Source organism: Biomphalaria glabrata, chromosome 13, assembly GCF_947242115.1.
Source record: "Biomphalaria glabrata chromosome 13, xgBioGlab47.1, whole genome shotgun sequence".
Taxonomy (NCBI): Eukaryota; Metazoa; Mollusca; class Gastropoda; family Planorbidae; genus Biomphalaria; species Biomphalaria glabrata.
The window spans coordinates 26,602,257-26,619,184 of NC_074723.1; the positions used below are offsets into that span (position 1 = coordinate 26,602,257).

The following is a 16,928-nucleotide window of genomic DNA, read 5'->3' on the forward strand; positions in this document are numbered from 1 at the left end:
TTGTCTAGATCTAGATTCTGTATATATATCCTATATTCTGGATCTAGTCTAGACCTATTAAGTAGATAGAGCGATTATGATCAGGATTAGTAGGCCTACTAGTGGGTAATAGTGTATTAACCTATGCTGTTCGCACGGGAAACCTGTTAAGTTTGTTAGGGTTCATTTTTTTATATTTCTTACTACGTCTACTCCAATATATTAATCGAAATTGTTGGGAAGAAGTAGGTATCTTGGAGTATTGGCGTCACTAGGGGGAGGGGGTTTGAGAGGTGTGGTCAGCACCAGTCGACAACATTTTGGGGGTGACAACCAAGTTGGAAAAATTATAATTTGGTAAAAGCAGACACATGGGAAAAGATAATAATAAAATCTCTAGATATATGCCCAAATATGCCTTGACACATCTACATGGTAGTTTAAGTGTAAATGATACAGCACAACGTTATAGGCTACCATTACAAATATTACAAAAGAAACCTTGTTCATATAATTTTAAGTCTGTTTATAATTTTAATTAAATATTATTGTAAAATTTGCAATAACATTTGAATAAATGTAATAAACATTGGGATTTTACATTTGAGTACAAATCAATAAAAGTAGGTAATCAGCTCACTGTATTGGTTTAACAAAAAAAAAAAAAAAAACTAGCGATAATGTTAATTGGAACATATTTCAAGAAAGTTGATGGGCAGGGATGACACCTTGAGCTACTGCACTAGGTACCACTGACACTGTATCGGGAGGTTTCCGTGCTATCTTAGGTGATCACTTACCACTACTCTACTTATTCCAGGAGAGTTAGAAGAGTCTTATCAAACACAACTTCTTTTATATGAAAAATAACGCCAAATTTTAAAAATTTATTTAAATGATCAAAACAAGAATATGGTTTGAATATATTTCTCGTCCATTGGTGAATTTGATGGGGGGCCGCCTCTGAGTTTGTGTGATAACACAAACTCTCTTTGTAATCTTGTTTAGGTCTTTAATTTTGTTTTATAAGAGTGTGGGGTTTAATATTGCCAAATCAAAAGAAAGCAATGCTAGAAAAAATTGCTGCAATTTTAAGTGGAATGAAAATGATTTATTTAATTTATAATACCATCAAGAACAAAAAAAGTCAAAAACTGATGACCCCTGATGTATAACTTATGGGAGTGGTGGAAGCATATTAATATCATGTTCCCAGGTAGAAATCTTACTTTTCCTATTTTTTTATACTAAGCATTATAACATCCAAACAAACCTCCAACAGGATGGTTGGGGATTGCAGTGGGAAGGGTTTCAACCCGTGATTTTCTATACCACATGACCAGACAGGCATCCATAGTTCACACTATGCCCATTAATAAGTGTGTTATACTATATTGTCACAGGATCTCTTTCATTGCAGAAGGTTTCAATTCTGCTACAGTATTGTTACGTATTTCTGAATCTTCTGGCTAGATGTATTAGTTGGCACACAAATAAAAACACAGCAAAGAACTTGACGACTAAACTTTCAGTTTTATCTAACTTTATTGAATAATAACTATATCAATTCGTCACTGTAACATGTAGCGTATACGTCTTACATCGACTGTATCGACTGTAACGGCTCAAGTCCACTGTCTCGCACAGTAGACCACAGTAACGATGACTGTCCTCCTCTTTTCACATGAACTCTCTGGTTTATATACAGTCCCTAATCGTTTGTCCATTATTGCAAAAACACTTCTAGTATCCTCTGGAACAACATGGGAGGAAACATCACATCCTGTCATTGTTTATACATGTCGATTCCAGAGGACACCTACTGTCACTGTTCATTTGTCACAATGCCCCCCTTCGTAAATCTGTTCGTCCCCTGGAACAACACATGAGGCACGTCACATCCTGTCTTTGTTTTCACGCATAGATTCCAGATAACACTCGGTGCTGTGTCATCTCGCCGGGGTCACACATAGTGACCTCTACCTGTCACTGTTCATTCGTAACAGTATTTTACTTGAAATTGCCAATATCAGCTTCTGTAGATTTATTTCTTCTCTGACTTGCCGGGGATTCTGTAGATATAATCTCTAGATCTAAATATCATTAGAGATTCAAATAACAAAGATCCTTTAAATTCAAATACAGAACTTTAATTGAAAAACTAGGAATCACTTTAATATACAGAATATACAAAATAATACTGTATCAAATGAATATCTTCTTTCAAGCTCGATAACAAAATAGGTTCAGATTAATAGTAATTTCACAACAGAAGAAATATATGCGACTAGACTACACTAATCTACGACCTATCTCTATGAAATCATCTCCACCACTGATTCTCTAAATCTCTCTTTATCAAACCATTTCGCTTCATCTAACCAATCCAATTATTCCCAGAGACCGCCAAGCTAACACGTTAGATGACTTCATTGGTTTTTTATTTACACCAGCGCATGTGTTTTTCCTTACTCCAGCGCGTGGGTTTTTCCTTCAGCTGGGCTAAATTATTCTAAGCTTATGATCCTATATTAGGGTTATTTAAACTGATACATGACATATATATTGCATGTATATGCTGTTTGTGTTTTACATATGTTGGCTTGTGCAAGTTTATTTATTAAGTGGAACATTTTTATTTTTAAAAATATTTAAGTAATTATGCTTATTTACTAACAAAAACCAATTGAAACAATAATAGAGCAAAAAATCCATGGAATTTTTCATTTACACACACAAAAAAGGTTTATGTAATTTAATCAATAAATAGTATCTCCAGCTATATAATTAAAATATGTTCGGTGAGGTCTTGTCTTCAGTTGTTTGCCTTTATCTGTGCCAAGAGAAAATTTGTCACCCAAATCACCCTTAACCAAAATAATTTTATTAATTAAAATATATTTTAAAAGTTTCTTAGCTTGTACAGAGATTTAACCAATCTCAATACTTTTAAAGAAATGTCTTTCGATTATAATTTAGGGGGGACAGGAAGCTTGTCATTACCATGGTCTTAGTTAGGAATCTGACTTATTATATATTCATGAAATAATCAAATCCTTTATCAAAAATGATTTGGTAGATTGGGTTGAATTCTTACTGTACATACAATGAAATAAACTTTGTTTTAAAAGCTATGTTGTTTTTTAAAACTATAGTCAGAATATCTCGCGCCAAAACGTGCCCTGCGCCTAAATGGCTCATACCAAAACATCTCATGTCAAAATGGCTGCACCTAAATGGAACGTACAGAGGGCTCATTACATCCCCCCCCCCCCCCCCAAACAAACTGTTAAACTATTCTCACCCAGACATTCATACGCTAAACAATAATTAACAAATGTGCTGTATAGCATTACAATAAGTAATTTATTGCTATGTAATATTTAAAATGAGGGTGATTCAATAAACTATAATTTATATCATGTTAGCTTGACAAATCAATTCATTAAATAATAACATATGTTAAACCACAATACTGTGGAATATCATCAGGTCTAGATTCTTTATTTGGTTAGCTAACAGTTTTTTTTTATCCCTTTTTCTTGTATATTTATGTCTCCTATGTTTTATTTTCAACATGGTTTAAATTAAGCCAAGTCTGTTGTCCGTTGTTGCTGAGAATGCGTTTTTTTTTCTTAAATTTACCGTATGATTATAGTTTTTTATTGTGTCCTTAAATATTTCTTTGTTTATGTATTAGCTTTGTATCTGTCTGCTAACTTTGTTGGTGGTAAGAGACTTTTTATGGACTCTTGCTGTCTTAGTTTCTATAATTTTTTAAAATATGTTTTATTTCTCTTTGCATTTTTTTTTAAATTTATTATTAAACTAGCATTTATTTATTTTGTTTGATGATTATTAAGTCGGTATTAAATTTTCTATAATGTTTTTAAGATTGCTTTTGATGCAATTCCAGAGGTCATTCTTTTCTAGAAATGATTGTTCAATTTTTAATGCAGCTTGGTTAAATCGAGTTAGGTTGTGTTTATTCCAGATTTTTCTTTTTGGGTTAGGCTATTTATTGTAAGGATATCATGGTCATATTGTCCAGGAGCAAAGCCATAATCTACTACTAATCCAGGTCTATTAGTCAAGAAGAGATCTAATATGTTTTTTAATCCATCTTTTTTTTTAATAATTTGATCTAAACTTGAATTAAATTTCTATAAATTGTTCATTTATATCCTAGGTTTTGATGTTGGTCTAGGATTAATGTTTTTCTGATTAATATGAGGGAGAGACATATCTTTAAACCCTATAATACTGTACCCAAAACGGATGATATTATGCTAATAGTAGAAAATATTATGAAACCCCTTTTTTTTTACCATGCATATCCACTGGGCCATTTAAATCACTTGTAAGCAAGTAAGTAAATTATTTTGCAAATTTGGACATTCTGGGGAAGGAAATCTGAGATTTCTCAGCTGCTTATCTTGAATAAAATCTTCCATTAAAAATCAAAGCTTCATTAAGATTTGATCTTCTGGCCCTTGCATTGGCTTCCGAGCCATCTTGCCGTTATTGAGAGAGAGATGATCTGTAAATTGTGATATTGTATTTTCATTTTGAAATATTATTTTATTTTTATTTTTTTAAAGATTTTAGAAGCTATTGATGCACCAAATTATCAATATTTAGAACAACCAGACTTTTGTACAAGTGAACTATATCACTTAATGAAAGAGTGCTGGACACATAACCCAGATGACAGACCTACTTTTTCTTCCATTTTGTTAAGATTACCACAGGTAATACATTATTTGCTATTTTCATTGAAAGTTATCTAAAGTAGAACTTATAGCTTTTAGATTTTGTTAACCTTGCCATTTGGGTAAGATAATCATATGAAAAATAATCTGAAAAGCAGGCACAAAGCAAATGTACCAGTCCACATAAAGAAAAAAAAGAGGAACTCCATTCTTAAACTGGGCACATGGAATTTGTGGACTTTACAAACCGTCCTGAATGAAAACTTACTGGAAAATGCCAGTTAATAAGAGTTGCAAAAAATACTAAAACATAAAGACTACTATTTTATTCATGGTAAACCAGTTACACAGAATAAAAACTCAAAATATCTAGATGTAATAATAAATGCCAAGTTATCATGGAATGCCCATATTTTTTAAAGTATTAAAAAATCAAGCAAAACATTAGGGTTTATTAAAAGAAATTTTCACAAATCTAACAAGAACATAAAACTAAAATGCTATTTAACCTTAGTTAGGCCAATAAATATGCATCCTCTGTTTGAGATCACTCATCTAAAGAAAACATAAAGAAACTAGAACAAATACAAAATAGAGCAGTGAGATCTATATCAAAAGAATATTCAAATTAGATTAGAGTAACAAAAACAAATCCATAAGAAAAATAAAGACTAGAGTTAGTAGCACTTTTTCATGACAAAATTTTAGGAGTTTCTTTTAAGGAGGAGATGTTTGAAATATATATTTGTGTGTGCGTGCACATATGTGATAGATAATAAGCATTCTTTCGAGGTGACCTGCCCAACATAATCTGTTCCCTTTTATTTCCGCCACTATGGAGGGGTTTTATATAGCTGGTATATTTCCTGGTTGGTACAAATCCTCCATCCGGTTTCCTTAGTATGGCACCGTAAATTTTTCTGAGGATTTTAATTCTAGATATAACATATATTATTATTTGTCAATATAACTTATTATAAGTCACTAAAATTCACAGACTTAGATTATGTTAGATCTAGACACTAGATTCTAGATCTAGCTAGATCTAGATCTAAGTCACTAAAATAAATAAAATTATGGCTTTTATATAGCGCTACTTTCATGCTTATAGCACGCTCAGAGCGCTTTGGTCCAATCTCATTTGTGAACCAGTGAGTGGAGGGGGTATCTGGGAGTAGGTTTTCCGTGCTGCCTTTAGGCACTCAGTAAACACAACTCTGCTTGAGTTGGGTGTCGAACCTCAAGCCCCCTTCATAGGTAGCCAAGCTAAGTTGTGATTATTGTGAACTTCTTACTGGGATTATACTTGACACATAACGTACTAATATTTCTTTCAATAACTCAAAGAGACGCCAGAAAAGAATTAACAACAAAAATTTAACTTTAATAAAAGTAATCAGGGTAACTCTATCTGAAGACAACGCATCAAATGTTAACTAAATGAATATACACATAATTATGAAAAACTGACTTCTATATTACTCATATTATACGACCAGGCTCCATAACTCAGGCCTCAGCCAACAACTATAACAAAACTCCAAGCGCTGTCACTCTGTCCCAACCAATGGACCAATGAAATAATAGTAAAAATAATAAATAAACATAGAATGCTTTAAGTCTTACAACCCAGGTTCTATAGTATCTGTTGACTGGTGGGCTCACATAGTATCTGTTGACTGGTGGGCTCACATAGTTGCGTCTGAAACAAGGTCTACGTCTTTGATAGCCTTGGTATCTTTGAGATTGAAATTCTCCTTGGACCTCTGGATACTGCCGCCTTTCTTCATTGCCATTTGCCATGGGTTAAAAGTGGCTTGTAAGGGCCTTTAGTAAATTGGACAGCAATAATAATGGCTGATAAAAAGTCATTACTTATATGGCATTACTTTAATATCAAAACAATGGACAACTCTAAAGTAGTTTGCAATGCTTGTAAAATAGTACTGTCACATGGAAAACCAGGCAAAGCTAAAGACTTCTCAACCACCACTATGATTAATCATCTACGCTCGAAACACTCAGACTTATTCAACGAAATGACTGCATTGAAATCAGCAGTTAATAATTCTGCATCAAGTAATATCACTGCCTGTGCCAGTACGTCTACGAGCTCCAGTGATTCATCAAGCCTAACACACAAGCAGCAACCAGGGATTAAAGAGGTCTTAGACAAAGTTAAATTGAGGGATATTAATAGTGATAATGCTAAACACATTCACTTGGCCATAGCAAAGATGATTGCAACTGACATGGAACCTTACCAAGTAGTTGAGAAAATATAAGTTTATATATTCTACATGGGTCATCCCACATACTACTTTACAATTGGTGGCCTCATACATAAACACACACAATCTCATGTTACAAAGATTAGTTTATGATAAGCATATCTTTTAAAAAATGATGTTAATTTTAATTTATCAATCAGTAATAGAGTTTAAAGCAAGATTGTAAATCAAAGAAAATAAATAATATGAATTTAGGTATGTTATTTAGAAAATGTGCAAAACCTTCAGTAAAACGAGCTGTTTGAGTCATGTAGGTATTCAGCCGAATATCAAATTTTACTATCCGGTCATATCCAGCTCCGGCCGATAATCAAAAAGTACTATCTGGTGCACCCCTAATATATATATATATATCGATCATTATAGACTTTGTTTCAAAACTATGAGTAAATAATAATAATAGTAATTTCAACATAAATAAACAATTCTTTAATAGCTTCGACCTACACAAGTGAAAGCTTTGAAAGACTCAGTGGCAACAGAAAAAAATGACTTGCAATACAAAGCTGGGGATATAATTGTGGTCCTAGATAAAAGGTTAGTTCTGTATTCAATAAACCTTTTATAGCTTAATGGCCTATAAAGATGTAGGGCAGAAATAATTTCATGTTAATAATACCCTGAACTGAGAATCTGATATATATATATATTATATTACATAGGATAACTTATTAAATTTTTCAGCCCAGCCACCAGTTCTCCACCTGGACTTGTCTGGAAAGGTGTCTTGTCTAATGGGCGCATAGGCTTGTTTGATCCTACCAATGCTGTACCTTTCATTGAACCAAAGATAAGCCCAGTAGCAGCCAAAAGTGTATCCTTAGCTAGAAAAGGTAATGACAAACAATTCTCTCTGACTATAAAGTATTAGCTACATCTTATACCATATTATAAAGTTTGCTAACAAATACATGTACACTTATAATAGATTCAAACATTATCAACAAATATATTTCACAACGCTTATAATCAAAGAAAGCTTTTTTGCTATTTCTAATTTTGAATAGAATAATTTTTTACATTTGTTCAAAGATTCAGTTTTTTGAAGTGTTTTTTTTGAACATAATATGTACGCATGTTAACATTTTTTTTTTTTTAATTTATTTTAAATCCTCTTTGTACAATGCTAGGCATAAACATGCAAACACAATTTATGCTATGCCATAAAGAATAAATTAAATAGGTTATATCACATTTATTTTATCCTTAACATACTATTGATAAACATGCCAGCTTAATGACACATAGTATAATAAATTTAAATACATGCCAGAGTTACAAAATGACTGTCACATAGTCCGTTTGGGTTCCCTGACAAAATAGCGCGGACAAAATAATTTTCAGTCATTTTGCAAGAAGCACTTTAGATATTGCAAAATATGAATAGAGCCAATTTTTAAAGAATGTTATCATTATTTTTCAGTTATTTTGCATGAAACACTTTAGATATCTTAAAATATAAATATGCTAACATTATGCAAGAATTATAATAAGATAAAATGAATAATTTCAAAATATATCAATTATTTACATCCCAAAAATGCACTTCAAAAACACACAAAAGATACTTCCATATTTGTCAAATTTACACACACACACACACAATTTTTAACAGTTAAATTGCATGTGCAATGTCATGTGGAAACTCCATCAGTGGCTTGTTTCCTTACATTGGCAATATAGCTTTCAGACGTTGTTAAGTTGGTGAGATTAACTTGTAGACATTAGAGTGATAACCGTCAATAGACAGCTGAAATGTATGGTGCCATTCCTCCACTGAATTGTTTCTTTGTGGTTAGATTGTCCTGTACTTGGTCTCTAACATTCCATAATACTATCAGAAATCTTGTGAGTTTCTCTGCAGTTTCGTCTCTGGCGACCAATAGAGTTGTTGTCTCAGTAGTCATACAAACAGCTGCTGATTTTTGTCATGGAATAGAATGTATCATAACTAGAGGAAGGCTAGGTTTATATTCTTATCTTATTGAGGGTGTTCTTGGGAGAGATGGAAAGTTGATTTAGGCCTATAGTCCAAATTGACACTTCTAAACTTTGATATCTATGTGATGGTGTTAGACAAGGATGGAAAGAAAGTAGCGAAATTAATTATTGAATTGATCAGTCACTCCCTGAGATTAAAGATTAATTTTTCTATTTGGTTTTTATTTCTTCCTGCATATTTTGCACAAACATTTAATGTTATAAAGTTGTAAAGAAAATATTTGAAAATGTTTATATAAGATTACAAAGTTTGTAAAAGTATCTGACAAATATACTTGAAAAATATTTGTATTTAATGTATTCATCTTCTTTAAAGCTAATTACAAATTTTAAATTTTTGGTTTGAAGAATCTAGCAGGAAGTCTGCACGAAAAATTCGTCCTGACATGATCAGTCGCCCACAAAATGACCTAAGACACACAGGTCATATAGGCTATGATGGGGCAGTATTTGGAGATGTTTCATTTATTGGTGATGCTTATGACAAATTACCATTACGAGTTGAAGGGGGTAAGCCATAGAGCATATACTATTTAACATTTTTTTTATCAATAACAAATATTGATTAGATTGATCCAAACTATTGAACAAAAGAGAGACAGTTTTATTACTTTTTTAAAGTTTACTTTTATTTTGTTCACATTTACACATACATTTTAAAATTTGTCAAAGAAAGTTACAGTGTCTTTTTCTTTCTTTCTTTGTAGTTATTGGCAGTTTGTAGTGCATAGTTTCTGATATTTACACATGATGGATTCTTATTACTTATTTGTTAACCCAAAGGAATGCTTATTTCTTCACTTGCCATTATAATAGGTAACTGGTGACAATCATCTTTTAAAAGAAATGTACCATTTAAATTTTTTTCATCCTTATGTTCAGCATGCTAAAAATTATCCTAACCTCTTATTGACCTGTAAGGTCTACCAAACAATGGACTCACATGAGGGGCATGATGGTTTCAAATTAGAAGTCTCAAGTTCAAATCCTGGTGAAGACTGAGGTTTTAAATTTTTGGATTTTAGTCCCTGAGATCATCCTAAATAAGTACCTGACATTAGATGGGGAAAGTAAAAGCAGTTGATCATTGTGCTGGACACATGACACCAACCTTTATTTCATCAACCATAGAAACAGATGACATTTGTATAATCTACCTGATAGAGTGTAAGGTCTGAAAGAGATATAAGAACCTTATAAGGTTGGCAAACTTCCTATGTTGTTAATTGTTGGTAAGTTGTATGAAAAATTTAATTCTCTAGCTCATTTATCTTAAATAACAGGAGTTGGTTTCAATCACGGTTCCTCTATGTCATCAATACCACGTGTTCAAGATAGTCCAGATAGACTACCTGTCTCTAGTAACTCAGAAGAATTTTTATCAGAGGAAAGGAATGGATATTGTCAATCCTGGTAGGTAACATGCATATCCAACACTGAAAGCAAATTATCTATAAACGATATATTTTTTTATGGCAACATAAATCATCATTATCCTTCATGCTTTAATATCAAATGACAAATGAGGATTGCTCTTAGGTAATTGTTTTGGTCATTTTTGTAGTGTTTGCTGACAACTGAAAGTAAGGCTAGGCTCAGACGGTGTTAAGTTTTTAGAACCTTATCTTTCTTTTTCAAGTAGAAGGCATATCTTTTACTATACATTATTATTCAGTGCTGTAAAAAAGATGTCTCTAATAACTTGAGATATGTTCTCCCAATTAAAGTTGGCATGAAAGACATCAGTAGTCATCTATTGTTTAATACATTTGTAGTTTCTCAGATCTATTGCATTACATGGTAAACTGTAGACAGCTAACAATTCCATTATAAATTTAAATCTTAATTTTTATTAAATTTCAATACAATTCCGGAAACATAACTCTATGAACAGTAGTGCACCTTAGTACATCTTGCTGTTCACAACAGATCCTTCTAGTTCCCAGTTTGATAGTCTAAAAAAAAAGTACTCTTATTATTTTTTTATTTTTTTTTATAAATCTGAAGCACATAAACAATTTGTTCAAAAGATAACTAATTCTAGCTCTTAGGAGTTTTTTGTTGTTGTCTATGTCTGGGTTCTCACTTGCTTTTGATGTTGAAATTGAGACACTATTCAATGTCTTATCCACTGTGCTGTTCCTCATGTTCTCTAGTATCTATTTCATAGAAGTGGTACTTATTGAAGAAGAAACAAGCAGCTTCCTTAAGGTATTATACTTTGGCCTCACTGGGTCATCTCATAACTTGTGTTTGCATCTTGTTGATTGTGGAGCATTTCAAACATAGGGATTGGTCAGAAGTCATCTCTTAATCCTTCTTGTTTACAATGGACACCTTTTTTTGTTGGATGCTTTCACAATGCCTCACACTTTAAGAAAAAATGAAGATACATTTTTCTAGGCATTTTAATGAATACATCAGCTGATATTTTTTATAGGAAATTCTTCTATTTTCCAAAAACATAGCACACTGAACTTGCTGGTTTGTAAAAGTATGCCAAAACATACTGTATAAATAATAAAAAATCTAGCTTAAAAAACATAAACTTAGCTTGTTAAAATAATCACAACCAATGTTGTAGAGAGTATTATGAAAAGTCTTTTTAGTTCAATTTTTGAGCACATCACTGCCATAAGCCATTTATTCTCTTTTATTCTTGCATCAGGATGAGCCGTGAGTCCCTCAACAGTCAGACTACTATGCATTCGGTGGATGGCAGATGCAGTCCATCATATTACAAAGATGTAGAGGATGATTCTTTATTTTCTGACTTCAAAATGCCAGATTTGGGAGTAAGTACATTAAACTGTAAAAAACATTAAATAAATACTTTTTAAAAAAATAAATCTTACATTAAGTGTAATTAAATAATTTAGTTTGGATCAATCAAGTAATTAAATTTGTAATATATCTAGGCCATGGGTGGGCAACCTTTTTAACATCAAGGGCCGCATTAACAAAATTTTGGGAATGTGGGGCCGCATACATATAAATATATAAAATAATTATGAAAACTTGGCAGCAAAGTTTAGCAGCTTCTGGCACCCATAAAACTCTGCAGAAAAACTGACTGGAACTTCTCTTTCAGTTCATAGTTTGCTTGGATGTATGTCCTCTGGAGCTGAATCAGCTTCTGTACTAAATGGTGAGCTGAGGGTATTGAAAACTCAAACTTTGGTAATATGCTTTCAAAGTCCACAATTAAGGAATCCAAATAAGATTTTCAACCATTTCACTACAAATAGTTTCACCTTTAAGTAAAGGAACATGACAAAACCTGTTTTTACTTGCTTGACTGGAGAAGTGGGAAATATTTGTTGGAAAAGATTTAACATGCACATACATTTCTTTTGCAAACAGCACATTGCAATACTTTCAATGAAAAACTGTTAATTACAAATATTAGTAACAAAGTCATAACACAAAATTTTTCCTTGAGATTCCATATTCTTCTCAATACCTTGCCCATGCTAAGTCAGCGGATTTAACTGTGGTACCTAACATCAGAAATTTTTTTCTTCCAAATCTTCCAAGTACTTCTCGGAACTGCCTGCCCTAAGACTCCTAGCTCTGATAAATTTGATCACTGAGATAATTAAGTCAATAATATGTCTGATATTCTATGCAGCTTTGAGCTGAGCAAACTTTCCCATTTAAAGTTTATGGTTGGGATATGTTTCTTTAATTTAATAAAAAACTCATTATTTTAGCCAAAGCATGGGCTCCATCAGTTGTTACACTTGCCATCTTGTTTCAAGCCAACCCAACACTTTCAACGCAGTTCTGTTTACCATTAAATAAATATTGGTTTGAGTTTGTGTCTTTGAATGTTTTGAAATATTGCCGATAAAAATTTTCGTTTACGGGCACGACATGGCCTAAATTGTGTCGATGTGCCTAAACTCAAAACTCAAACTCGTTTACTTTAAAATTTGTAGAGACAATGTTTCTTGAGCCTCTTTATCATAAGAGATACGAATCAGAAGTTTCAATATTTATCTAGATTTAAAAAATTATTTATTTTTAATATATTTGTGTATAATTTGTGGGCACACCTGATTTATAAAGGTGTCTGCAGCCGCATAAAACACTTTGACAGGCCACATGTGGCCCACAGGTCGTAATTTGCCTACCCATGATCTAGACCAACAATAATAAAAATGTGCGATTACAAATATTTTTACTAATTGTTTTTGTTTAGCGCAATTTCATGCTTTTTGCTTTCTCATTATCCTATCACTTTGTCTGCACCAGTTTGGAAAGGGGTGTGTAAGATGTCAGGTGGGTTTCCAGCTCGCTGATATAGGAATAGACATAAGTTTCTCGAACTCCCAGGTTTCCCCACCTCGATAGTATAAACCAAAAACAAATGTAATGGCCTTTAGAACTACGGCTTACTGAACATTGAATACCTGTCATTCAGCTGAACGATTGTTCAACATGAACAATATTAATGATAACGTAAGTTAACTTACATTAGTTAACAACAAGAGTGAATGTTCAACAATTTAATTAATGAATGAATATTAGATTTATGACATGAATGATGAATAAATATCAATAGTATTTCAAACAAATACAAGTTATACATTCTATGCAAAAGAACTATAGCATACCTTAATCTCAGTGCCACAGTCAATCAGGGCTCACAACACCCACACCCCAACGCCATGGACAATAGTCAAATACCATAACAAAGCCTACAAATCAGACTTTACTCCGGCCGGCAGAGTCCCAAGTCTGCATCCCCAATACTGGGGAAGAAAACACCAAAGAAAACTCCAACAAAAGATCCACCATCAGCACAACCACAACAGAGGCAAAGAGGCTATGACATCCACAAAGCGCGACCCTAGGAACTAGAGCGCACAAACCATTATGGTGTACAAAAGAGACATCACACAAGAAGCAACTCTAGATGTTATTTTAAAAAAATAAATTTGTATGACTTGAATTGAAATTGAGGGCTCATGCCTGCTCACGGGGACTAACTCAACTTATACTTCCACATCTGTCAAGTACAATTTTTTTTTTTGAATTGTGCAAAATTTCTACTTGATCTGAGATTGGGTTGGTAAAATAACATTTACAAACATTTTACCAGACCGATAGAATGACTTGATATAGGCTTTGTAAAAAAAAAACAACTTATAAATTATTTTGAAGTTGTGTATGATTCCAAGTTAATCTGTAAATTTTTTCTATTAACAGTTAATGACCAATAAATTTAGTTATGGTTAGCAATTGAGAACAGGGTGTAAAGACATTATTATGACAATCTATTTGCTCCTATTTAAACCTCAAACCATCTCTGCAAAAAAAATATTTTTTTCTTAAAACTGATTTCTAGTCAAAGATTAAATCATCTAGTGTGCCCAAAAGGGCAACAGTTTTAAATGTTATGGATTTTGGTTTTCAAATTGTTAAAAGCAAAAAAAGACAAACTAAATTTGAAAACTGTGCTCAATGTGCTCTAGAAACTTGTCAGCAAACTAATATGAATGTCTGTACTCAAATGTTACTAGAGTTTGCATCTTATTTAAATCATCATCATTAAGAAAGGTCATTGAAAATGAATCAATATATACATATATCTGACAAGGTTAACTCAGAACCAATGAACTAATTCACATAAAACATAAATGACTTGTACAGATAGTAAAATAACTTGAGAGGTGTAATAGTATTGTTGAATAAATGAAGCACAGGGAAGCTACTGATGATCAATAACTACCGATCACTGAATAATGATTTCTGATAGATAGTTTCTTAAAAATATTTTTCTGCATATTTATATAATTATAACCTTTTGGAGAGTTGTATTGTCTCTCAAATCACTATTGTATACAATAGCTTGAGTCCAATATGTATACTAAAAAAAAAGATTGAGTAGAGGTTTCCGAACTTAATATTTCATCAACTTTATTTCATCCTTATTATATTAAGATTAAAGTATTATTTAAAACAAAACAAAACAGTTCACAATAAAATTTTCCTTCCCATCAGATGTTTGAAGGGAAAAGACAAAAATCTTTTTTAAAATATTTACAAGAGGGCAACATAAAGCACACAAAAAAAATCTCAAAATAAATTTAAAGCATTGTAGCATTTGTTTTTTTTTTTCTAGCTAAGCACTTCTCCTTTAGATGCCAGCCCATAGATGTTCCAAAACTTAAGTGTCTAAAACATACTTCTACTTTGTCACTTTCCACCTAAACAATGTTTTGTTTATTTGCCATGATTATTTAACATACCCACTTTTAACATTTATTAACTGTTGTTTCAAATTAAAACGCATGCTTTATTTATAAGATCACAAACATCACAATTATTTGTATATATTTCACAGACTTCATTTGATTTTGGACCTTCTTTTATGGATGAAGTTCTTAAAGCTTTGGATGAGAAAGAAAAACAAGTTAGCTCTATTTCTGATATCACACCTTCAGCTACTCAGAATAAGAATTCAGAAGTGGAGCTGCGATTCATGGCAGTAGAGAAGCCTGTTCCTCTACCCCGAGAGAACAGAACATCCTCAACTTCTTCAGCTTCATCAGTTCCTCCACTTCCGATACAGCCTCCCCGGGTGGTAAATTGGACATAAAACATTATTATTAAGTTATGACTCATTGCACTAAGTCTGTTTGTTTTCTACCATACAGTTAGGGTTATAACAGCTATTAAGTTTATTTCATGCAAAAATTGAATTTAAGTTTCATACACATTCAGACTTTCAGAATGTGTGACTTGATAACTTTTTCAAGCAAAAGTTTATTTGTAGCCTAGCAAATATTTACTTAGTGGCATTAGTTCAATTAACAGGTGAATTACATTTGACTTCAGTTGACTTGTTATGAAGCATTTGGTCCATCTAATATGTAGAATCTAGTTGACCTTTTACTGAGCAGTTGTTCTAATTTTTAGAATCCAGTTGACTTGTCACTGAGTAAATAGTTCCAATTAGCTAGAAGCTAATGTGAATTGTAGTGTGGTACGTACAATGGTCAGATGCCTTCACATCAACCAACTTTGTTTTATGATAAATATTTTGATATGAAATTACAGTCTATATTGAAATTTACCAGTTTAATGTTTGGCTGTATGACATTAACTGGTTCACAAGGGTGCTTGAGTTAGAATCTAGATGTAGTGAAGTAATTTTTAATTGGGATTTGCGTTGAGTTGAATAGTGTTGCTTAGTATCCATTTAATTCCCCCCCCCCCCCCTCCTTAAGAGATTGGACCTGAGTGCTCTGAACAAGTTGTGACATGAAAGATGCCCTATACAAAAGTACATGCTTTTCAGACTGTTGTCAGGATAGTCCTGTCTTGGAACTCTGCCTTCTGCCAGCCAAAACCATCCTGTAGCAGGTTTGGGTTAGAACATAATAATCTTCATTTCTGAACATTCAAAATTAAAGCAATAACATTCATCATGAATAAATTATAAACAAGTTAATAATAATGCTAGTTGCCAAATTTACCAACATAAAAAAAAAAAGCTTTATTTTCTAAAGGTCTTAAAAGGGGATTTATTAGTCTGTCTATCAGTCTGTCAATTAAGATCTCAAAAACTACAAAAGATATTAAAAACATGTTTTAATTAAAAAAGTGACCAATTAGTAGATTAATTATTTTGTTTGCTATTGAAAAAGGGAAATCTAAATCTAGGGATGCCATAACTCATAACTAGGCTTCTTAAAATCTTTGTAGATGAATATTTCAGCCTTATTATGGTAATTTAAAAAAAAAAGCTAATGGTTGGATTAGAAATGCTGAAAATTTATATCAATCTATAAAAAAAAATTAAGTTAGTAAGTAAAAGAAAACAAATTAAGCATTTTAAATTTGTTTAGCTCTGTTTGCCATGTAAAAGGGTGGCTGCCTGGTCATGCGGTATATGAGCTGGACTGTCAATGTGAACCTATATTCATTAGGTTAG

The 16,928-nt window shown here is 32.3% G+C and overlaps 1 protein-coding gene across 1 annotated transcript in view; it reads left to right on the forward strand.

Moving 5' to 3' along the window:
* Positions 1 to 16,928, forward strand: part of LOC106061634 (uncharacterized) — a 139,471-nt gene that overhangs the window by 104,094 nt on the left and 18,449 nt on the right. The window contains exons 9-15 of the mRNA XM_056007392.1: positions 4,581 to 4,730; positions 7,419 to 7,519; positions 7,667 to 7,815; positions 9,332 to 9,493; positions 10,267 to 10,396; positions 11,652 to 11,778; positions 15,336 to 15,575. Coding sequence (XP_055863367.1) covers positions 4,581 to 4,730; positions 7,419 to 7,519; positions 7,667 to 7,815; positions 9,332 to 9,493; positions 10,267 to 10,396; positions 11,652 to 11,778; positions 15,336 to 15,575 — 1,059 coding nt within the window. The remainder of the gene's footprint in view (positions 1 to 4,580; positions 4,731 to 7,418; positions 7,520 to 7,666; positions 7,816 to 9,331; positions 9,494 to 10,266; positions 10,397 to 11,651; positions 11,779 to 15,335; positions 15,576 to 16,928) is intronic.